Consider the following 25,789-nt stretch of genomic DNA (forward strand, 5'->3'; position numbering starts at 1 on the left):
ACTAATCTGACTTCTCTGCTAATATTATTAAAGTCTATATGCATGAAATAGAAAATTTCAATGTCACAAACCATCCAGAAGTGAAGAGTTTTTATTATAAGCTTCCTCTTATTTTTAATGTTAAATATATTCCCATTTGCTTCTTAATTTATTTCCTTAAGCCATTAAATGTCTCCAAAAATCAACTACAAGATGGGTTTTATTATATTATAGTTTGACATTGGTGAAAGTGAATGTCATTGTGAAATCTAAATTAATGATATAAAAAACAAAAAGTATCAGAAAGGCTGATTAATTTTTAATTTATTACTTTTCTCTCTAAACCTCAGCTTCCTCATCTGTAAACTGGGAATAATAATAGTAACTCCCTTAAAGATCATGCTAAGATAAAATAAGATATCATACAAATAGTGTGCTTAGCCCACTGCCCAACGTATAGTAAGTTTTCTATAAATGTTATCTTACGATCATTAGCATCCTTAAATACAGAAGGAAGTGGCCACTGGTACATCTGACAGGATTCAGTTCCAATAGACAGTCAAGTATTACAAGCCTACTTAGTGCCCGCTGAATGCTTCATTATTGAAAGACGAGATAGCTCATGCTGTCAAAGATTCAGTTGTTTGGGAGAGGTGAACTAGTTATAAAATGATGTCTATAGATAATGTATTTCTGTGTCTAAAATACTAGCGAATCTTTTTGCCTTTGGCAGTTTTGTATTTCTCACCGATTTTTTTGCTGCACACAGAGGACAAGAAGTGATGCCCCTAACTTAAAATTGTTAATTATTCATTAGCTCTGTCTTTACCAAACCACTTCAGAAAAAGAAAAGCAGTTTGTGGTTAACTATCAAAAACAAAATCTGGATTTTCACAACTAAGTAGTGAGTCTGGCTCTACTTAAACATCATTAAAATGCCATATAATTCTATGATGCATGCATATATAGACGTATTTCTTTCATCTTGGCAATTATATGTTATAAAATGGTGATAGAGCTTCATTGGCTTATACTATAAAGCAAATATGCCTATAAATGACTCTAATAAAATATGTCAGAATGGAAATCTTGGCAGTTACTTCTGTGGGAGCAGTTATAATCTCCCTCTTTCTTTTTCTCCTCTACAGTTTTTCCAGGAAGTAGTTAGGAAGCTTGTTCGGAATTGTTTGGCCAAAGCTACATAAATAGGTGAAACAAGTCAAATGATGGTTTATGAAACTTGACTTGCTCATATTCCAATTGCCAGTGAGCCTTGCAGTGGTATATTGAATGAATCAGATATCTAAAGCAATGTTTTATAAATATCAGAGTGGCCGTTTTATTTGTTTTTGACAATATGGCATAGATCACACTCAGCCAAAAAGGCAAAAGATAAACAAGTTAGAATTTATGAAAGTATCACAGTACTTTATTGTACTTTGTATTTGTTTCAAAAGGTAAATATTGCTCTATCTTTTCAACAGAAAATAGTGAAAAGATGCTTTGATGACATATCGAGTTAGTGCTCCTAGAGTTATGACATTTTGTAATAAAAAGACTTTTTTTTTGCTCTTCAACATAATAAAGGAGAAAGATATACACAGAGACCAGTATTATTAAACATGGTACATGTTAAAATCTCATTTTTTTTCTTGATATAATTATCATTGGAGGCAGAAATTTACCTAAAAACTTATTATTTGCAGTTATCAACATAGCTTGTAGGTAATATAAAATAAAGAACTGGTGAGGGGAGGAAAAGTGAGGGGGATTTCCCTGAAATTCCACATTGGTTCTAACCTTTTCTCTTTTATGTGCATGCATTTAATTCTCAGAGAAACTTCCAGTAGAGGCCAGGGGGCCATGGTACAAACAAGCTCAAGAGCTAGAAGAAGGAGCTGCTGTGTCAGAAGAGCCCTCGTAAGTTTTAAAACCACAAGTTGTTTTGCCTTTGAGGTTGAGTGGTTTAAAGAAAGCAGTGCCTCACTGGTTGTGGCTTTCATAGGTTCTCAACTAAGTGCAGTACTCTTACCAAGGGTGAAGTGAGGCTTCGGGGCTGTCAAATTGGAGATTTATCAGTTTCAAAATACTTCTCAAAACATGACTGCTTCCTAAGTACTTGTCAATTTTGAAGTAAGAAAACAAAGGTGTAGTGCCTACTCTCTTCTCCAAAATCTGACCTCCAAGAGGCCAAAGGTGAAACAGCTCAGGCTGCCTCTGATGGTGACCTAGAGTTGATGTAGAAATCTGGGCAGCTTTTCACACTCCTTATTTCTCAACTCACAAAAAGAAAAGGGTAAGTAAAATGTGTCTGAGGGCAGAGGAAGTTTATTAGCTTTTCTCTTCCCTTTCCTGCTGGAATTAGTATCAGATGGATAGCAGGTCTCTGCCTCACTTGATCATGGCCTCATACCTGCTCAGTTTCATCAAGGCCATGATTTTCCAGATGCCTCGTAAGAAGAAACAAACAAACTGACTTGATTGATCAATAACTGTATATTGATTCTACTAGAGAACATTGATGGGCATCTCTGCTCTATCATTTTTTAAAATAAGGGAAAGCAAGCACTTTGTTATAAATTTTATTTATGAGCAAAACAATTTTTCAGATTTTCTAGATTATTATTTAATATAAATACTAGGTAGGCTCTGTGCTATGCATTGGTGCGTAAGACATGTTACTCACCCTCCAGGAGCTCACAGTATAGTATGTAAGATATGAAGTGGTTAAAACTCAGAGTATAAATTTTCCTGGTGGAGATATCAACTAACATTATAATTTATATATTCAAAAGTAATTTAGAATCTTCTCTCATTTATTGTATTTGAATCTAAATCTTACATGGTTTGCCAGAACATAGATTGTGTTCCTGAGTCACACCCTAATCAGCTAGACATTGCAAAAGAAATCTAAAATACAGATCGGTACAGTGACCAAAGCTCACTTGAAAAGTAATAGTATTCAGTCACGTGGCTTCACAGAGAAACAGTTTGTATATTAAGTAACATACTTCAAATTTAAAAGACAGTAAGCAAAACATAGATTATTTCTGTACTATAAAGTTACTATAGCACTTTTTGCTACTTCCATGAAAAAAGCCTTTAAGAAAAAATAATCATTGCAGAACTTGGGAGGAAAAGCAGTAAAGATCTCAGAGCCACATTTACACAAATATATGAAGGCTTAAAAAATGTTTTCTCTCCTGCCAGTACCTGGCTTGGCAGGCAGTCTTGTGGCAGGAGAGGGAGTAAGTAGTTCATTTAGATGGGTATTAACTCTCTAATCCACTAAGGTCCTAGTTAAGACACAGAAAGATGCCATGTAATTGGAGCCACTTTCTTTATATATGTATTCTTAGGTTAATATGTTTAACACCAGATTATGTATTATTTTACCTAAGTAAAGTTTGTTCTCCCATATGCTATCTGTTGTCATACTTGTATAACCCTATATATAATATTACATTATGGCTGAGTTAAAATTAAATAGTACAGCAAAGTTAAAATTAAATCAAAACATCTTACACAACAATTAAACACCTTTCTCATTATTAGATGCCTCTCAAATAAAAGCTGTGAGTGCACTGTAATGCATAGGTCTTAGCCAACCATGTTTTGTAAAGAGTGTTTTCCACTAATGTTCTGCTTAAGGTGCATTATGTTTAACTTTAATCTCAATAAAATTCCTAAAATAGTTAAACACATACTTTTAACCACTGGAACTATAGCTGTATATTAGATTATTAAATTTTACTCTCGGTGTAATGAAATTGCCATCTTGGCATGATTAATCTGAACTGAAGCAGGTTGTAATTGGAGTGCTGGTGCTGGGGAAAGGAAATATACACTATTATGCTCAGAACGATTACTTTTATACCAAAATGAAATAAATGACAGCTTTAGAATAATGTAGTGAAAGGTATATGGTTTCCACATTTTAATACACTTTACATGTTTAGTGCACTGAACCCTAAGAAAGGTCCTACGATCACATTATATTTTTTTATTGATTTTGACTTTAAGAACATAATTTTGCATGCTCTTAATTCTTTCTTTTTGTAAACCACATCGAGTAGTTTCTAAATGTATGTAGCAACCTCTAATTACTCTCCATAGTATAATGAAAAAATGATATACTGTCAGCAAGTCCTTCCCTCCCCAACCGAAGAGGCTCACATTGCTTAAATTAAGTGGTGATGTTTAGAAGCTGCGGCTGTCACTTGTGAGCTGCTGCCGAGAAGCGGGAACAGTGGCCCAGAACTATTATCTCTCACTTTGGCTCCAGTTAACATGAAGAGTTCTGTAGTAAAACAGCAAATATCATTTTTCCCCTTATTTAAAGTAAAAACATCATCACTGGCATGTCTCATTTAATAATACAGGGAAAGCAGTAGCTTAAAGTCTTTAGAGTATGGAGATACTATTATTGAATGTTAGATATTTTTGGTAACCCCCAAATGAAAAAAATAATTGGTTAGCACTCTGGCCAAAAATATGTTGGAAAACAACCACGGTAAGATATTTTTAGAAGAAAACTATGATTAAAGACTAAAAACCAACCTGCTAAGAAATAGCTAAAATGTTCTAGAACAGAAGTACATACCCGTAGTGTTGTTTCACTAAACTAAATGCTATACAGAAGATACAAATACAGCTATCAGACTCAGAACGGCTAAAGTAAGTATTGAGATTGGGTCATGTTATGGTAGTGTACTTAATATATGGAGATTTGTTTTAGAAAGCTGCAGCTTTTTCAGAAATTCTTTTAGACATTGATTGCTTTTTCCTCAGCAACAAACTAGTTTAGTTATGACACACAATATTTGATTTATATGGTACACAGTAGGCATATAGTGATGAATACATTTTCTTTCTTTTTTAAATAAATTTTTATTTTAATGGGGTGACATCAATAAATCAGGGTACATATATTCAAAGAAAACATTTCCAGGTTATCTTGTCATTTAGTTCTGTTGCATACATCACCCAAAGAGAGATCGTCCTCCGTCACCCTCTATCCAGTTTTCTTTGTACCCCTCCCACTCTCCCTCTTTCCCTCCCCCCACCCCCCATAACCACCACATTCCTGTCCATGTCTCTTAGTCTCGCTTTTATGTCCCACCAATGTATGGAATCCTGCAGTTCTTGTTTTTTTCTGATTCGCTTATTTCACTCCGCATAATGTTATCAAGATTCCACCATTCTGCTGTAAGTGATCCGATATCATCATTTCTTCTAGCTGAATAGTATACCATGGTGTATATGTGCCCCATCTTTTTTATCTAGTCTTCTATTTTTTTTACAGTGATTAAAAGCCTTTAAGCAAACTCTTGGCCAATACAGCAAGAATCCATAAAAGAGTAGTGTCCTTAACATGTTCACCAAGTCCAAGTTGGCCCCATCACCATGCCAAATCCCTGAAAAATGCAACCCAACCACAGTTCAGTCTGTTAGGAGCTGTCACAGGGAGCAGGAGTCCAGGAAAAGTCCACACAGGAAAAGTCCGCATGGCACTGGAATTGTTGCCACCATTCTATAATACTTTGCGAATACATTTTCTTGATAAGAAGATTGATTTCCTAACCTACTTGTGGGAATCAAACCCTCTCAGCTGATTTTTCACTGGTGGCCATGGTTTGTCTTGATTCTGCACATGTTTTTATCAGGTTCTCCTGACAATCATAAGCAAGAATGTTTAAGCAATATATTTTTGTCTCTCTCCACTGAACAGGAGAGAACCACATCCAACCCCAAACCATGCATAAGCAATATGGGGCTCTAGCCAATGAAGTTGATCAAGCACAGAGGATCTTATAAATAAATAAAGTGAACTTGCTTACAGGGATGTCAGCTGAGGAATCCATAGAAACCCCAGCCACCCAATTCACACAGAATTATGTTTAGAGTTAGAGTTCTAAAACTAATTGAATTCTGGGAGAGCTGCATTTTTCTAGTGGGAAGAGTATGCCAGTCTAACACTAGAAAGAGGGAAATGGAGAATGATTAAAGAAATTCTCTTCCGCTGTTATTTAAACCCTGTCTTTCTGAATTAGCTTCCTCCTGATGAGAGTATTGTTAGGTTTAGAACACGTCATTTAAATGCCCGATTGAGCCTGACCAGGTGGTGGCTCAGTGAATAGAGCATTGGACTGGGATGCAGAAGACCCAGATTCGAAACCCTGAGGTTACAGGTTGAGTGCAGGCTCACCAGCTTGAACATGGGGTTGCTGGCTTGAGCAAGGGGTCACTCACTCTGCTGTAGCTTCCTGGTCAAGGCACATATGAGAAAGCAATCAATGAACAACTAAGGAACCACAACAAAGAATTGATGCTTTTCATCTCTCTCCCTTCATGTCTGTCTGTTCCTATCTGTCCCTCTTTCTGTCTCCATCACATGAATGAATGAATGAATGAATGAATCAATCAATCAATCAATCAATCAATCAATCAATCAATGCCAGATAGAGCCCAGCAGATAGCTTCAATGACAAATATATGGGAGTTGCTTTCTAGGTATTTTTTTTAAACTATCAAATTTTACTTTTATTTGGTGAAGGATTAGAACTACAATGTGGTAGAGAAATTATATTTATTAATCATGTAGAAGCTAAAGAAATTATTGACTTGACTTCTGATCTCCTCTACTTTTACCTTACTTTCAGTCCTTATTGAGAAGTATGTGTAAACATTACAATCACCTTGAGCCAAGTGAACATTATGAACACTTTGACAGCTTAACTTCTTGAGCAAAAATGATTCTATGGTGACCTCTAGGACAGGAAAAGACACAGTTCATCTGCTATTGCTGCACAGAAAGTTAGTAAACTGGCCTCTTTAATATCCCTGATCTAACTTGGAATAAAAAGAAAATAATTCCCTTCCTTAACTCCTCAGGCCACTAACAGGTCACCCAATGGTCTAGAAGGTGCAATGTGTTAAGGGAGGCAGGTGTAAGGAAAAGGTATGGCCCGGACACTCCTTTTTCTTTCCAGGCTTTCTGTTCTTTCAGTGAAGGCATCCCAGGGAAAGAAGGGAGAACTAACTGATTGGGCACTCATAACAAGGTTCCTTCAGATTTATTTCAGTTGCTGTGAGTTCTGCTTGAATGACTCAGAACAAGCAACATGCAATTTCTTTGGGCATGACATGGCCAACACAGCCATTTTAACCAGCCATTCCTCCAACAAACTCTAGCACACAAGTAGAAAGCCTTAGCAATGCCATCGTCTTAATGGTGGGATTGAGTGGTCCTTTGTGCCTTGATATTGCACTTAAGAAATCTTGAGTTATCTTACTCAGTTTTCAGTTAACAGCTTTACTACAGAGTTAGTAAAGCTTTGTGCTTCAACACAGTACTGAGGCTTTAAACATGTTGCCATAAATAACCTTGGTGTGAGCCATTTCAAATAGGAAGAAGAAGGAAAGCAAGCAGGCAGAAGGCAGCAGTAATATCTGGATGCCAGATGGCATCAGCTTAGTGATGGGACTGATTCAATAAGAAGCAAAGGGAAATTCCTGTCATGCATCTGTGTGAACAGAACCCACAAGGAATTAAGTACAGAAAGAAAAGCCAGTAAGAGTCACCATGGTGATTCTGGAGTCATTAAATGGCTTGTTTACCTTGTTAGAAATAGTCTTTACATATATAATATTTAAGCATATGTTTACATTAGTCCATATTTATATCTAGTAAGTTGTCTGAGAATGTGATGGCTTAACTCAGCAGTTAAGAATGTGAATTCATATTTTAAGAAAAAAAAGTGGCTAGAAATGTTAATTATGTGACATGTGTTTTTATATTTTCCCTTTAAAAATATTTAGGGAATCAAACATCAGTAATGGATCCAGATAGCTTTGTTGTTTATATCCTCATTACAAGGTGCCTGAAATGCATTCTCTTTATGTAACTCAGGCTACAGAAAATCAAAGGAATATCTGCACGCGTGTGTGCAAGTGTGTGTGCATGAAGATTTAGTTCTTAAGATTTGAGACTCATCTCCCCTAAGATCAAGAAATTTAAACACTATTTGCAGGTCATTAAATTAACAATAAAAGATGTTCAAGAAGAACGGGGTTGTGCATTAGAATTACAAGACAAAAAAATAAGAAACACAAAAGCATATTTGAGGGCTGGTACATGGCAGAGCCAAAGCTTCATGCTGGCCATGCTGAATCAGCCCCTACACCCGCAATAGCCATGACCTCTCTCACTTCCGACTCCTTCCTTACTGGCCTTGTCTCCATCTACCCAAATTGTTCTCATCTAGTATGTCTTCTGCAATAGTGGAATGTTTAATATAAGTTCTCTGGCTGATTATATGTTTTAGATGACTCTGGAGAGTCACTGGACCTGCTAAGTGCTCATACCTCCTAATGAAAGAAGCTAAGTTTACTCATTAGTCTGTGGTCTTTTTTTCGAGGCACAGGTACTATAAAAATAAACCAAATAGTCCTTGTCCTCAAGAAACCTGGAGTACATTCTTATCACAGAATGATAGGATTGTTACCAAACTGTTGAGTGTTGGCCAGTTATCTACAAATTGAACAAATGAATTAGCTGTTTTTAAGAAATGCCATTTGATGTGTGGATATGGACAGCATGATAGTGCTATTAGTTTTAAAAAGAATGTAAGAGAGTTATTTGTTGAATTTCCAAATTACCTTCAATATAGTATGTACTTCTGAGCTAAACTATTAGAATAGTTAAGCCAAAACATGGTAATTCACACATATGAGAAATAAAGGAGAGAAGAGTGTGATAGACACTGAAAGGGTTGTGGGGGCAGATGTTTAAGTGAACTGATTTTTGGCAGATTATAATAGAATGTATTGGAACCTGATTTGACTCAAAAACTGTCACTTAAGGAAAGATTATTGGATCTTTTTATGTTATAAATGACTAGATGTTTTGTATCAGTGTGCAGGATGGGGCAAAGGTAGGTTTACAGTTGTTTGTATGGAAAATAATACAATGATTAATAAATACTATACAAGAATAACTCTGTTTTGCATACTCACAACTGTAAACCTACTTTGGCCTCACCCTATATGTACCTCAGTGATTCCTACCTATATGTTGATCATAGATACTTTCCTAAAATTTGAATTTTTTTTTCAGATACATCAAGCCAACTCTGTGAGTTGGTGAGGGATTAGTCTGTGTATTTGTGTGCTCAAACAAGGATACAGCCCTGCCAGGATCAAAGTTAAAAGCAGTTTAATTACTGATCATACCCCCATGCAAAGCAGCAGTGAGCACAGTGGTGAAAAGTGGGACCCACCACCCAAAGTCACTCCTGCCATTACCATACAATGCAATATACAGTTGATGTATCTAGAATTGTGCTCTTGAAATCTATATAATTATATTAAACAATATCAACTCAATAAATTTAATAAAAATTCTAATAAAAAGCATATGTAATATATCTAAGGTATTTAGATATATAATAATTTTCTTCAAAAATTATAAATAAGTGATTTGCTTGAAAAAAGAAGTGTGGACTCCAGTGACAGACTGCTTGGGTGTTAATCTTGGATACTTCACTAACAGCAGACCCTGAGGAAGTCACTCAACCTTGTAGGCTGCTATTTTCTCATTTGTGAAAAGAGCATAATAATAGTACCTTCATGATAGGTTTATTGTGAGAACTAAATTAATATATATCAAGTATCTGGTATACAGGAAGCATTCTGAATGTGTTACCTATGGTTATGATTGAGCCCTTTTCAGCATCATTCATCTTCCTAGAAAACTGTTAAGGGAGCAAAAATTGTATATCATAATCACTATTTACAAATGATGAAGTTCAAACAGATGTTATATCTTCCTCATATACATTTCATCTAATACCATGTAAGAGAGAGGTACAATATAACCCAAAATTCAGTCAGTGGTTCCCCAGCTAACACCACCACCCTGCCTCTCCTCTATACTTCCGAGTCTCTTTGAGGAATCACTTTTAAGCACCACATTTTGAATTTAGCCCACAGTTTATTTTAAGGGACAGAAGTTAGTGGCCATATTTGAATAAAAAGGGATCTATAGGGAACTGAAACATGAATGAAGAAAGTTCAGAAAAGTGTCCTCTCAACTCTGTGTTAAATACAGTTCATCCCCACAGGTTTCTCCCAGCATGCACCAAGACAGAAAAAGCAGTCACAAATTCAAGAAAGCAGACAGAGCCTTTTTTATGTAGGCATTCCAAAAGCCTTTAATGCAAACCAAGAAGTTCTGACTTTGTCAGCCCTTCCTATTGTCTCTACTTATTGCTCATTCTGCAGCCTCATTCAGAAAGCTAAATCTGAACTGTTGCTCAGCTGAGCCCTAGAGAGTGACAACAACAAATTAATGGGATCCTTGCATGCCAAAATAAAGTATGGACCCCGTCACCACCAATATATGTTACGTCTATTAAGGTGATTTTTAATGAACTGAACATTTCATTGCAAACCTTTGCCAAACTTATTGAATTAAGGGAAAAAAATATTTACAAAGTTGCAAAGTAAACTAATTTCACTCGCTGTGAAGAAGAAATGGTTCATGAGAAGTATTCTAAGTTTATAATATTTTAGATTTTTATCAGAGTCAGGGAAAATTATATGCATTTAAAAAAATACCTATATTATGGATTCAGAAGATGGTGGCAGAGTAGGTGGAAGTTACAATCACCTCCTCCCAGGACCAAACTGGAATTACAACTAAAATATAGCGCAATTAACCTGAATAACCAACTGAAGACTAGCTGAACAGAAGTCTTATACCCAAGGACTTACAGAAGAAGCCACATCAAGACTGGTAGGAAGGACAAAGACATGAAAGAACTGGCCCCACTTGCAGAGGCAGTAGCTTTGAATCCTGGGAGAGATCTCAACTGCAAAAGCTACCCCTGAGGCCCTGACCGGTTGGCTCAGCGGTAGAGCGTCGGCCTGGCGTGCAGAAGTCCCGGGTTCGATTTCCCGCCAGGGCACACAGGAGAAGCGCCCATCTGCTTCTCCACCCCTCCCCCTCCTTCCTCTCTGTCTCTCTCTTCCCCTCCCGCAGCCGAGGCTCCATTGGAGCAAAAGATGGCCGGGGCGCTGGGGATGGCTCCTTGGCCTCTGCGCCAGGTGCTAGAGTGGCTCTGGTCACGACAGAGCGACGCCCCGGATGGGCAGAGTGTCGCCCCCTGGTGGGCGTGCCGGGTGGATCCCGGTCGGGCGCATGCGGGAGTCTGACTGTCTCTCCCCGTTTCCGGCTTCAGAAAAATACAGGGGAAAAAAAAAAAAAAAGAACATTGCTCTAGTCTTGGCCAGAACGGCTTCCTAGAGCTTTATAAAATAATAATAATAATAATAATAACAATAACAATAAAAAGTTACCCCTGAGAAGTAAGGAATATCACTGCCACATCGGGCTCCCCAGCTGAGAGCACCAGAGCCGGGAAGAGGTGCCAACATAACATCTGGCTGTAAAAATCAGTGAGGATTCTGTCTACCAGGGAGAAGTGGGGTCTGCTAGAGACACAGGTGCTCTCTTAAATGGTCACTAACAGCTACTCACCCTGGGCTCTGGCAGAGGAAGAATGGAGCAGACTAGAGTCATGTGAGGAGATTCTGGGGTTTGTGCCTCTGGGGAGAGAACTGCAAGGACAGCTGACCAGATCACTGTATCGAGTCCCTGTTTCATACCACAGATGCCATCCTTCTGGATGGAACACTTCCCTCTTTACAGCATCAGCCTAGGGCGATGCAGTAGCCCCACCTGGCAGACTCCCTGTCACCCAACCCTGGGGATCTCTTACCCTGCTGAGGAGTCAACTGCCTTGGCCCAGGGTGTAGAAGTTCAGGCAAACTCATGGTGTCAGTTGTATAGTTCTGGAACAGGTCATTCCTCTCAGCTTCCCCTGAGCCTGACCTGTACCTCCCCCTCACTGGAGATCATCTAGCCCCACCCTCAGAATTCCTGGCAGCCTGCCTAGCTGAGCGTGGGCCCTCCAGGAGGTCCAGGCAAAATCTAGGACAAACTGAGTTGTGTGGCTCTATGAGAGGGACATTTTTCCCTCACACACCCAACTGGCATAGCACCTTTCCCTCACACAGCCAAATCTTGGTCTGTTTGTGCCAGATAAATTCGTCTAGCCTCACCCGATGAATCTTTGAGACCCCCCCCAAAAGGTTTACAGGCACCTGGCAGGTGTCAGCTAGCCTTGGTATACCCTGGAACTTTTGCTGAGTGGCCTCAGACCAGCACTGGCAGCAAGTTTGAACCTGTTATCAATCTGGTGAACACCACATGTCTCTCCCTGGTGATGTACTGAAAACCTGTCATGTAACTCCAGTACCACCAGAAGCAATTTCAATGACCGAGCCTAAAAGGTAGCTGGCAGGCAAGGGCAGGTGAAGACAAATCTGGGATGTCTTGGGTTTTTTGCTGATCTGTTCCCAGCTCAGTGCTGGTGGAAGCCAGCCTTACAGGGCAGCATGGTTCTTCCCTGTACACCCAGGCCCAGCAGAGGCAGCCCTATCTGAGAGTCATTTTGTAGCTCCAAACAGGTGGCTCAGGTACAATCACAGGCAGCATTTGACATGACCTGCACCAGAGTCCATCCCAAGAAGCCCAGAACTAATACATCCAGTGATGGGCTTCAGACCACATCAGAGCCAGATCCAATAAGCTTCACAAGTGTCATTTCCAAAGGGAGTTAATGGTGGGACCAAGCCCTGCTGAAGCAAATTCTGCTTTGTGTGGTCAGCACCTGCATAGCAGCTAGCACACTGTGGTCAGCATTGAGCCTCACAGCCAGCTATCCTGTGCACAAACAGCCAATAGCAATCAAGACTCAATTACAACAATATTGTAGCAACATAGATGGACTTTGAGAATATCATGCAATGCAAAATAAATCAGACAGAAAAAGTTAATTGCTATATGATTTCACTCATGTGGGATATAAAACTGAAAGCAACAAATGAACAAACAAGAAAAACAAAAACTGATAAACACAGGCAACAACAGTATGGTGGTTACCAGAGGGAGGGGGTGTGGGGAGTAGTAAGGGGTAAAAGGGGTTAAATATATGGTGACAGAACATGATTTGACTTTGAATGGTGGGCACACAATGCAATATACAGATTATGTTATCATAGAAATTTACATTTGAAGTCTATATAATTTTATTAACCAATGTCACCCCAATAAACTTCATTTAAAAAATTAAGACTCGATTACAACAGTAGGGCCCACATAACCTGCATGAGACATTCCTGGAGCACCCAGCTCAGGTGACCAAGGAGACAGCATCCCTGGGTCCCATAGAACATTTACTACATAAGACCACCCTACCAAGACTGGGAGGTAGCATGTTTACCTAATACACAGAAATAAACACAAAGAGGCAACCAAAACGGGGAGACAAAAAAACAGTCCTCAAATTAAAGAACAGGAGAAATCTCAAAAAAAAAAAAAAAAAAAAAGAGCAAAATGAAATGGAGGCAAGCAATCAACCAGATGCAGGTTTCAAAAAAATGGTTATAAGGATGCTCAAGGAATTAAATGAGAACTTCAACAGCATGAAAAGAAGTATATAAACCATAAAAAATAACTAGTTAGAAATGAATAACACAATATCTGAGATGAAGAAGGAATGAACAGATTAGATGAAGCAAAGGATCAAATCAGTGATTTGGAAGACAAGGTAGCAGAAGAGACCCAGTCAGAGCAGCAAAAGGAAAAAAGAATTTTTAAAAATAGGGATAGATTAAGGGACCTTTAGGATAACATGAAGCATAACAACATCTGCATCATAGGGGTAATGAAAAGAGAAGAGAGAAACCGTGAGATCAAGAACCTATTTGAACAAATAATGACTGAAAAGTTTCTTAACCTGGTAAAGGAAAAAGACATACAAGTTCAGGAAGTGCAGAGACTCCCAAACAAGATAAACCAAAAGAGCCTCGTACCAATACACAATATAATTAAAATAGCACAGGCTAATGACAAAAGAAAATCATAAAAGGAGCAAGAGAAAGACAGTTACCTACCTACAAGAAAGTTCCCATAACACTGTCAGCTTATTTCTTAACACAAACATTTCAGGCCAGAAAGGATTGATACAAAATATTCAGGGGGATGAAAAGCAAGAACCTACAACCAAGACTACTTTACCCAACAAGATTATCATTTAAAATTAAAGGAGAAATAAAGATCTCATATATTCCCGTATATATTAATTAATTAATTAATTTTTAAAAGGAGTTTATTACCACCAAACCAGTATTACAAGAAATGTTAAAGGTATTCTCAAAGAAGGAAGAAATAAAAAGAAGGAATATAGTTGCTAAGAATAAAATGGCAATAAATAACTACCTATGAATAATCACTTTAAATGGCTTAAACTCTAGTCAGAAGACATAGGGTGGCTGAATGGATAAGAAAACTAAACCCATGTATGCTGGCTCTAAGAGACCTACCTCAAAACAAAATACACACAGACTATAAGAAAAATGCATGGAAAAGGGTATTTTTTGCAAATGGAAATGCAAAAAAAGCTGGAGTAACAATACTTATATCAGAAAAAAATAGACCTTAATATATATATATACAAAGGTTGTAACAAGACAAACAAGTACACTATATAATGATTAAAAGATTTATCCAAAAAGAGGATACAACCCTTGTAAACATTTATGCACCATACATAGTAGCACCTAAATATATACAGCAAATTTTAATGGATGTAAAGGGAGAGATCAACAATAATAATGTCATTATTAGCCCCTAATTGAAATCAGTGCATAGATTTTCCAGACAGAAAATCAATAAGAAAACAGTGACTTTAAATGACACACTAGATCAGATCAATTTAATTGCTATCTTCAAAACATTTCACCCTAAAGCAGTAGAATATACATTTTTTTCAAGGGCACATGGAACATTTTTTAGAACAAACTACATGTAGGACACAAAACAAGTCTTAGTAAATTTAAGTAGATTTATTATATCATATCAAGATCTTCTCTGACCATAATAGTATCAATCATGAGAAAAAAACTGAAAAATACATAAAAGATAAATAACATGGTACTAAACAATGAGTGGGTTAACAATGATATCAAGGAAGAAATCAAAAGATACTTTCAAATAAGTGAACATGAGAACATAACAACCCAAAATCTATGGGACACAGTGAAAGCATTTCTAAGAGAAAAATCATAGCCTTACAGGCCTACCTCAAAAACAAAAAAAAATCTCAAACAATCTAACTTTAAATGTAAAGGAACTTGAAAAAAAAAAAAGCCCAAAGTAAGTAGAAGGAAGAAAATAATAAAGATCTTTCAGGAATAAATGAAATATAGTCTAAAAAAAAACAATGTGAAAGATCAATAAAACCAAGACTGGTTCTTTGAAAAGGTAAACAAGTTTGACAAACCTTTAACCAGCCTCATCAAGAAAAAAGAGAGAAGGCCCAAGTAAATACAGTGATAAATGAAACATGAGAAGTAACAACTAACACCACAGAAGTACAAAGGATTGTAAGAAAATATTGTGAACAACTATATGCCAACAAATTGGACAATCTGGACAAAATGGATAAATTTCTAGAAACATACAACCTCTCAAAACTGAATCAAGATGAAAGAGAAAACATGAATAGACTGATTACAGCTAATGAAATTGACAGTCATCAAAAAACTTTCAATAATCAGAAGTCCTGAACCAGATGTTTCACAGGTGAATTAAGCCAAATGTTAAAAAAAACTAACACCAGCTCTTCTCAAACTAGTCCAAAAAATATTCAAGAGAAGGGAAGACTCTCAAGCTCATTTTATGAGGCCAGCATTATCCTAATTCCAAAACCAGAAAAAGCAACTACAAATAAAGAATCATAGGCCAATATTCCTGATGAACATAAATGCAAAAATCCTCAACAAAATATTAGCAAACTGGGTCCAGCAATATCTTAAGAAGATCATACACTAGAATCAAGTGGGATTTATTCTGGGGATGCAAGGTTGGTACAACATCCGCAAATCAATAAATGTGACACACCACATAAACTGAAGGATAAAATAATATGATCATAGCAATAGAAAAATATTTTTACAAAATTCATCATCTATTTATGATAAAAATTCTCAGCAAAGTGGTAAGAGTGAACATCTTTCAACATAATAAAGGCTACATATGACAATCTGCAGCTAACATCATACTCAGTGAGAAAAACTAAAAGTATTTCTGTTAAGATCATGAACAAGGAAGAGATGTCCACTTTCACCAGTCTTACTCAACATAATACTAGCCCCAGCAATCAGACAAGAAGAGAAATAAAAGTCATCCAAATTAGAAAGGAAGAAGTAGAACAGTTATTATTTTCAGATGACATGATACTGTATATAGAGAACCCTAAAGATTCTACCAAAACACTATTAGAACTGATAAATTCAGTAAAGTAACAGAATACAAAATAAATATCCAAAATTAAGTGGCAATTTTATACACCAATAATGAACTATCAGAAAGGAAAACTAAGAATATAATCCCATTGCCTGACCAGGCAGTGGCGCAGTGGATAGAGCGTCAGACTGGGATGAGGAAGACCCAGGTTCAAGACCCCGAGGTCACCAGCTTGAGCACAAACTCATCTAGCTTAAGCAAAAAGCTCACCAGCTTGGACCCAAGGTTGCTGGCTCGAGCAAGGGGTTACTCGGTCTGCTGTAGCCCCACAGTCAAAGTACATATGAGAAAGCAATCAATGAACAACTAAGGTGTTACAACAAAAAATTAATGATTGATGCTTCTCATCTCCCTCCGTTCCTGTCTGTCTGTCCCTATCTATCCCTCTCTCTGACTCTCTCTCTGTCTCTGTAAAAAAAATAAAAAAAAATAAAAAAAAAAAAAAACATTTACAATGACATCAAAAAGAATAAATTTAACCAAGGAGGTAAAAGACCTATACTCAGAAAACTTAAGACACTGAAAAAAGAAATTGAAGAAGTTACAGATAAATAGAAGCATTATACTATGCTCATAAATAGGAAGAATTAACATTGTTAAAATGTCCATACTACCCAAACCAATCTATAGATTCAATGCAATTTCTACCAAAATACCAATGGCACATTTCACAAGACTAGATCAAATAATCTAAAAATTTATATGAAATGACAAAAGACCCCAAATAGCCACAGAAATCTTGAGAAGGAAGAACAAAGTTGATATTAAACTATACTACAAGGCCATAGTAATCAAAACAGAATGGTACTGGCATAAAAACAGTCTTATAGATCAATAGAACAGAAGAGAGAGCCCAAAAATATACTCACACCTTTATAGTCAATTAATATTTGACAAGGGAGGCAAGAGAGGTAAAGACTATTCAATAAATGTTGGAAAAATTGAACATATATGTGCAAAAAAAGTGAAACTACACCACCTTCTTACAGCATATACAAGAATAAACTCAAAATGGATTGAAGACTTAAATGTAAGACAACTCAATACCATAAAAACCCTAGAGAAAACACAGGGAGTTAAACCTTAAACATTTCTCTTAGCAATATTTATTTCTGATATATATCCTTTGACAAGGAAAACAAAAAACAAATGGGACTACAACACACTAAAATGTTTTACACAGCTAAGGAAACCAACGAAATGAAATGACAGCCCACTAAATGGGAGAACATATTCACCAATGATACAGTTGATGAAGGCTTATTATCCAGAATTTAGGAAGAACTCATACAACTCAATGCCAAAAAATAAAAAACAATCTAATTGTAAACTGGGCTCAGGAGGTGAATATACATATTTTTAACGAAGACATACAGATGGCCAACAGACATATGAAAAGAGTTCAGAGTGACTAATCATCAGTGAAATACAGATTAAAACTACAATGAGATATCACCTCACACCTGTCAGAATGTCTATCATCAATAGATCAACAAACCACAAGTGCTGGTGAGGATGTGGAGAAAAGGGAACCCTCATATCAGTCGGTGGGAACACTGATTGGTGAAGCCACTGTAGAAACATTATGGAGTTTTCTCAAAAAATTAAAAATGGAACTGCCTTATGACCCAGTAATTCCACTCTGGGAATATTTACAAAGAAACCCAAAACACAAATTCAAAAAAATACATGCATTCCTTTGCTCATTGTAGTGTTGTTTACAATAGCCAAACTATGGAAGCAACCCAAGTACCCATTAAGAGATGAGTGGATAAAGAAGTAGTGGTGCTTATATACAATGAAACGTTACTTGGCCCTAAATAAATAAGTAAATAAATAAATAAAATCTTACCACTTGTGGCTGGACAGTGTGGATAGATCTAAAGGGCATTAGGCTAACTGAAATAAATCATTCAGAGAAAGACAAATACCATATAATTTCACGTTTCTGTGGAATCTAAAGAATAATATAAAAGAACAAACAAAACAGAAACTGACTCACAGATACAGAGAACAGGTTGTTGGTTGTCAGATGGAGTGGGGTTGGCAGTCTGGGTGAAAAAGATGAAGAGATTGAGAAGTATAGATTAGTAGTTACAAAATAGTCATGGGATGTAAAGTACAGCAGTGGTCCCCAACCCCCAGGCTGTGGACAGGTACCAAAGTCCGTGAGCCATTTGGAACTGGTCCACAGAGAAAGAATAAATAACTTACATTATTTCCATTTTATTTATATTTAAGTCTGAACGATGTTTTATTTTTAAAAAATGACCAGATTCCCTCTGTTACATCCGTCTAAGACTCACTCTTGACGCTTGTCTCGGTCACGTGATACATTTATCTGTCCCACCCTAAAGGCCGGTCTGTGAAAATATTTTCTGACATTAAACTGGTCCATGGCCCAAAAAAGGTTGGGGACCACTGAAGTACAGCATAAGAAATATAGTTAATAATATTATAATAACTATGTATGGTGCCAGTTGGGTACTAGAAATAACAGGGGGAACACTTGGTAAAGTATATGATTATCTAACTACTATGTTATATACCTGAAACTAATATAAAAAATATTGAATGTAAACTGTAATTGAAAAAACTAAAACTTAAAAAAAAAAAAACAACAGCAGCTCTAGCCCAGTAGCTCAGTTAGTTCGAGCTTCATCCCAGTATACAAGATTGCAGGTTTGGTTCCCTGCTCAGAGCACATATGAGAATCAACCAATGAATGTATAAGTAGGTGGAACAACAAAGTGATGTTTCTCTCTCCCTCTCTCCCTCTCTCTCTCTCTCTTAAAATCAATAAAAAAGATTTTTTTAATTAAAAGATAAATAAATATATTTTTTAAAAACTACATTTTGGTATTAACCTGAAAACTGCAATTGTGCTAATAGTATTGTAAGTTATAATGGCATTTTAGTACCTGGAATATGTCTTCTGAAATAATCATACTAGCATCAAGGAGAATCAAACTTTTAAATCATGTTTTGTTCACATAGGTCAGGAAAGCAATAGGAGAGAAAGATGGACTGAAATAAGTGTCATTCTCATTTTTCATTTGTGAAGAATAATTTGGCTCCATTTGTATTTTCCATATACTGTTAGTAGTCTATCTTCTCTTTTCCCAAAACCCTGCTCATCTTGATTTTATAAAGAGTAAATAGAAAATAGCTCTCCTTGGGTATCTCTAACCTAAAAACAATTCCAAATGCCCAGAGCCCCCATTGTTGGTATCTGCTGGTATAATAAGGCAATGTTAGAGCAGAGTCATGTATAAATTACTGAAGGCAGCCTCTAGCTCAAAGTTGTCCTTTTCTTTTTTTATTAAAATTATTTTTGTTAATATTAAATTGTATTGTGATGAACACAGAACTTAAACTTGTTCCAAGCTTCATGATAACTTAACCACCCATCAAGATGAAAATGAGGCCAACATATCTGAGTGTAGCTATAAGAAATATAAAACAAACTAAGCCCACTACAGCTATCATACTAAAATTTGGCACCAAATGAAACTCCTACAAGAGGGAAAAGTTTTTGGTTTTTCATGCCAATACCTGTAACTGAAAGGCATGATTTAATATCTTTGAGTTTTGAGGCTTTTGTCTCTTTAGCTTCTTGCTTTCAGTCTTTGAGCCCAAGAAGAAGCCCCATACCAGTCACTCATAATATCAACTCTTTCCCTCCTATTTATCCATTTAAAAATAATATTGATTGAGAATTATGTGAAGTTCTGCCTTTGTAAAGGTTTGGTTGAATGAGGGAGACAGTTATTACAGAAAGAGTCACACTTGATTCTCAAAGACTGAAAACAGTTCATGAGAAAATTAAGCGGTACTCGAAGAGAATCTAACAGGGGCTCCAATAGGTCTCAGGGTCAGAGAGGTCTTTTTAAAGAAGGGACATGTCAGCTAAGTGAGAATTATTCCAAGCTGATAGAAAGGAAGAGAGTGACCCACACATGCCAAAATCATGAGTCAGGAAAGAATCACACAGATTTAAGGAAGTGAAGGAGGACTAGAGTGGCTGGAGGTGAGTGGCTAGAGGTCAGTAACTGGAGTGAGAATGGTAGGAGATGAAGATGGAGAATGGCATAATGTAACCCTAGGAAATATATTTGGCTTTTTTATTTCTGGCTATAGTGGGAAACAATTAAAAGCATTATAGTGTAAGTCCCACAGGCTACAGTATGAAGAATAGAATGGCAAGTGCTAACAGAGGAAGCAAACAGACCAGTGGCTGTTGTGGTAGTCCAGGAGAGAGATGCCAGCCTCAAGGGTTCTGACTTAAGTGGCAACCTCAGAGCCAGGATGGTGAGGTAAAGGGCATGGCTTCTGGGGTGACCACAGTTCGAATCCTGACTCTGCCAGTATGACCTGGGAACTCTCTTTGTCTCAATTTTATCATCTAGAAATTGGGATGAAAATAATACTCTTAAATATAATTTTCAAAAAGTTAAAATGATGACTCATATAAGTATAAAATGAGCACACATCAAAACTTTTATGAGGAAACCAGTAAGATGTCAAAACTAGTTCAAAGAAGACTTGTATTTAGGAAAGTTTGTATATTCTACCAGACAAAATCATTTCCATTGACATGAACAGAAAATAAAATTTCCATCACTATTGAAAAAAAATATTTTTGTATTATCACCATCCCTCTGCAAAAAAAAACCCAACTTCTATCTCTGTAGAGTTGAAAAATAGACTAGCCAAAGACAAAGACTCACACTTCCATAGAAATAGACAAGACCTGAAAGTCTGCTAGGCAATGCCAGCTTCCCATTGCAAAGGACAGCCAGTAATCTCTTCTGCCCATGTCACAGTGTTTCTGACAAGACCCACTCCTAACAGTGGTATAATGAATTAATATAGAGAAAGTCCTTAAAACACATCAGTAAACATTAACTGTTATTTTTTTCTATATCAGAGTGGTGGTAGTGGAAATGGAAAAAAATAGGTGAATTTCTGATACATATTTGAGGGAGAGTTGATAGAATCTGTGAATCCTCAATCAGGGGAAATGAGGGGTCAAGAATAACTCCTAATTTTTTGCTTGAGCAATTGAATGGCCAGTAGAATCATGTGCTGTGATAGGATAAAATACTGAGGAGGGAAATCAAAAGTTCAATTTTGGACATTTTAGATTGAAGATACCTTTGAAATATCAAAGCAAACATGTCAAGCTAGAGAGAGAATAATGAATAGTGGTTAAGAGCATGAAACCTTACTAGCAGTGTGACTGACTTATACTTCACTCTCCTCATTTATATCTGAAATGGAGATAGTAGTTCCTATTAAGTTGTTGTTAAGATTTAACAACTTTTATTTATAAAGCACTTAAAATAGTGGCTGGCACATAAGAAGTACCATATAAGTTTTTGATAAATAGATTAATTATATTAAATTAGTGTTTACTGTTTTAAAGAGTAAAATAGCTCCCTAGCCCAAATCTTAACCAAATAATAATAATAATAATAAAGTTTGGATATAAAGCTCAGAGAAAAGGTCTAGATTAGAGATTAAATACAATTGTCCCTCAGTATCCATGGGGGATTTGGTTCTAGAACCCCCTGCAGATACCAAAATCTGTCAATGCTCAAGTTCCTTATATAAAATGGCATCGTATTTGCATGTAACTTACACACATCCTCCTGAATCCTGTAAGTAATCTCCAGATTACTTATAATGCCTAATACAATGTAAATGCTATATAAAATAGTTGTTATACTATATTATTTAGGGAATAATGACAAGAAAATAAGTCTGTTTGTGTTTAGTATAGACATAACCATCATAGACCTAACTACATAGTACATGTCAGCAAAACTTAACATTGTTTCTAAAATATTTTCTATCCACATTTGGTTGAATCTGTGGGTGCAAACCCTGTGGTTATCAGAGCTGACTATATTTAGAAGTTACCCTCACGTTGGTGGTATTTGAAACCAAGGATCATTGATGAACACATCAAAAGACAGCACCAGACTGAGCCTTAGGCACTACAATATTTAGAGTTTGAGGAGGGGAGAAGGATCTAGAAATGGATAAAAAGTGACCAGAAAAGAAAACCAAGAGAGTTTGGTGTCATGTAGATCAAGAGGAAAAAGTAATTCAAGAAAAGTTGTGGTTAGTTGTGTTGGGCACCACAAGGAACAAGATAGGTGAGGACTAGATTTGCTGAGAATAGCAGACAATGTGGGGCCACTGCTCTTAGAAACTGATTATTAGCTGTTGTTCTATGGGTTTTTCTCTTCCTGTTAAAAAAATAACAACCTTTAGAGGATCAACAGAGTTCTTCCTTAGTAAGACCCTTTCTAATACCTTATCTGGAGCCATATCAGATAAAGCTAGGTCAGAACTGCAAGATCGGTTGAACAGATTCAAATTTGAGGTCCTATCCCTTAAAAGAGCTGTCAGTCTGACTCCTTTGAACTTTAAGAGAACTCGGATCCCTGCAACATTTTCTGCTAGTATAATCTCTTTGAAAGGAAAATGTGGTCCTTAATGCAATCTGCCTTTCTTCCCTTACTTCTAACACTGAGCGTTTCTTTAAGAAAGCCACTGAGACATTCTTACAGAGGCAAACTGCCCCTCAAAGAACACAAAAGGGCACATCATTATCATGAGAAAATTGAGTCTGCTACTTGAAAATAACATTGAAATATAGTTCTTTAAATGCTGACTTAGTGTTTTTTGGAATTGGGTCCTTCTTTATCCATCCATTCATCCATTAATCCATCCATCCATCCATCCATTCTTTATTGGTTAGTGGCATTATACAGAGCAGTCACTGAATTATTTTTATCAAATAGTTATATTGGTGGCTGAATCAAATTGTCGTTTGTTTTGTTGTTTTAGGTTCTAGGATCATCCTATTTTGGGTTATACTACTAGGGCACCTGACAGTGAACCTGAACCTCACAAACCTGGCATAATACTTAAATATTTGAGGAACCTATGGAAAAAAAGTGGTACTATTGTATGTTTTGTGCAATGATGTCGTGGATGCCTTTGAAAAATTTTGGTTGGACATTTCAATAGGAGTTGCATAACTAGCATGAATTATTTGCAGCTCCAAAGAGTTGTAAGCTAGCAACAGCAGCTGAGAAATATTTTTATAATTCTACATTCAGATCAAGTATCCTTGACTAAAAATCTTTCATAATAAGTTAGATTCTCATTTATTTGAAATGCTTTAGGTGTGGTTCTAAGAGGCATATTTTGGATTAATGTTCTCTGAAAACTTTAATGTTCTAGCTATATTTTTAAACAATCATTTTGAAGTTGGCTTGGTATGATGAGTTTTACAATTCTAAAATTCCAAAAAGGATTCAGTTCAAGAGTTGCCTTCCCTTTGTAGCATTCCAAAAGTTTTTGTTGTTGTTTCTTTACTTATTTTAGAGAGTTTTTAAAATCTTTTCTTTTAATTTTTTGAGAGGCACTAAATGACTAAAAACTTTTAGTTATTTAGGTTTTTTGATCTCATATAAAATTGAGACAGATGGAAGAAGATGTTTCCCTTTCGCTTCTCTAAGTTTCTTTCCACATAGCAGCAATTTTCTTTCTCATATATCCAAATACCATTTTTTAAAATTTATTGATTGATTTTAGAGAGAGAAAGAGACAGAAACATCAATCTGTTCCTGTATGTGGCCTGATTAAGGATCAAACCTGGAACCTTTGCATATTGGGACAATGCTCTAACAACTGAGCTATCCATCCAGAGCCCAAATACTTCTTCATTCCAGTGCCAAATATCCAGCTTTGTTTTAGGTAACTGCACCTTTTCCTAAAGATTTTATTCATTATCATCTCAAGGATTGCTTAGAAGCAGAAGAACCAACTTTTCAAAACTAAAGAAAAAGAATAGAGAAAGGAAGATTGTGTTAAAAATAAGATAAGGCAGTATATACAATAATAACATCATTACCAATACAGTATGGTTATGTTTTGTTCCAAAATAACATACTTATATAAAAGACTTTCTGGTTAATTTGAGGTACAATTACTTATACAATGTTTTATTTTTCTAATATACTATTTTCTAGATCCCTTAGTGGCCACCAGTTAAATGATAAATTTTTAGAAAGGGAAAAAAAACATAGTTTTTATGCAAATATAAAATGAACATCTGTTGAGGATTTCATTTACCTCATTAATTAATGAGGGAATCAGGAAGATGTTACAACCAATTCAATGGAAATTTAGAAACATACATGTTTAGGCAAATAAGAATATTGTAATAAGTTTGCAAATAGACGCAAAATGGATCTAATCCACAGGACATCCCCATAGAGATAATTAAACTGCATTTCTATGGGAAATAATCACTTGCATTGTCAGTTTTCTATAATTTATAGAGTGGTAAAATAACTCACAGTCAATGAAAGATTGAATAACTAGGAAAGATCCACTTAAAAAGATATCCAGTAGTGTTTTGGGTCCATTTTAAAGTGATTTTTTTCTTTATTTTTTTATTAAATTTATTCAGGTAACATTGGTTGATAACATTATATAAATTTCAGTTGTGGCCCTGGCCATTTGGCTCAGTGGTTGAACATCGACTGGGCATGTGGAAGTCCCAGGTTCAATTCCTGGTCAGGGCACACAGGAGAAGCAACCATCTACTTCTCCCCTCCCCCTTCCCCTCCCCCTCTTGCTTCTCTCTCTCTCTCTCTCTCTCTCTCTCTCTCTCTTCCTCTCTCTTCCTATCCCACAACCGTGGCTCCATTGATTCAAGCACATTGGCCTGGGCACTGAGGATGGCTCCATGGAGCCTCCACCTCAGGTGCTAAAAATAGCTCAGTTGTGAGCATGGACCCCAGATGGGCAGAGCATCGGCCCTAGACTGGGGTCACCTAGTGGATCCTGGTTGGGGCACATGCGGTAGTCTGTCTCTCTATCTCCCCTCCTCCCACTTAAATTTTAAAAAAAAATCAGTTGTAAAGCTTTATATTATAATATCTGTATACTTCATTGTATACTCACCACCTGAAGTCTAATCTCCTTCCATGACCATATATGTACCCCTTTACCCTCTTTGTCCTCCTGCTACTTCCCTTACCCTCTAGTAACCACCATACTGTTGTCTGTGTGTATAAGTTTGTTAATTCGTTGCTTTTTGTTTTTTATCTCACATATGAGTGAAATCACATAGTTCTTATCCTTTTCTGTCTGACTTATTTCACTTAGCATAATACTCTCAACACTCATCCATGTTGTGGCAAATGGCAGTATTTTCTTTTTTATGGCTGAATAATATTGTGCTGTATATATACCACATCTTCTTTATCCAGTCATCCACTGAAAGACAATTAGGTTCTTTCTCTGTCTTGGCTATGGTGAATAATGCTGCAATGAACATAGGGAGCA

General features: G+C 36.5%; 1 protein-coding gene across 5 annotated transcripts in view; it reads left to right on the forward strand.

The window, feature by feature from the left end:
- ADAMTSL1 (ADAMTS like 1) overlaps positions 1-25,789 on the forward strand; it is a 1,002,857-nt gene that overhangs the window by 752,384 nt on the left and 224,684 nt on the right. For all 5 annotated transcript variants that reach the window (XM_066368243.1, XM_066368245.1, XM_066368244.1 and 2 more), the window contains one exon: positions 1,815-1,899. In XM_066368243.1, coding sequence (XP_066224340.1) covers positions 1,815-1,899 — 85 coding nt within the window. The remainder of the gene's footprint in view (positions 1-1,814; positions 1,900-25,789) is intronic.

The sequence above is a fragment of the Saccopteryx leptura genome, chromosome 2 (assembly GCF_036850995.1).
Source record: "Saccopteryx leptura isolate mSacLep1 chromosome 2, mSacLep1_pri_phased_curated, whole genome shotgun sequence".
Lineage (NCBI taxonomy): Eukaryota > Metazoa > Chordata > Mammalia > Chiroptera > Emballonuridae > Saccopteryx > Saccopteryx leptura.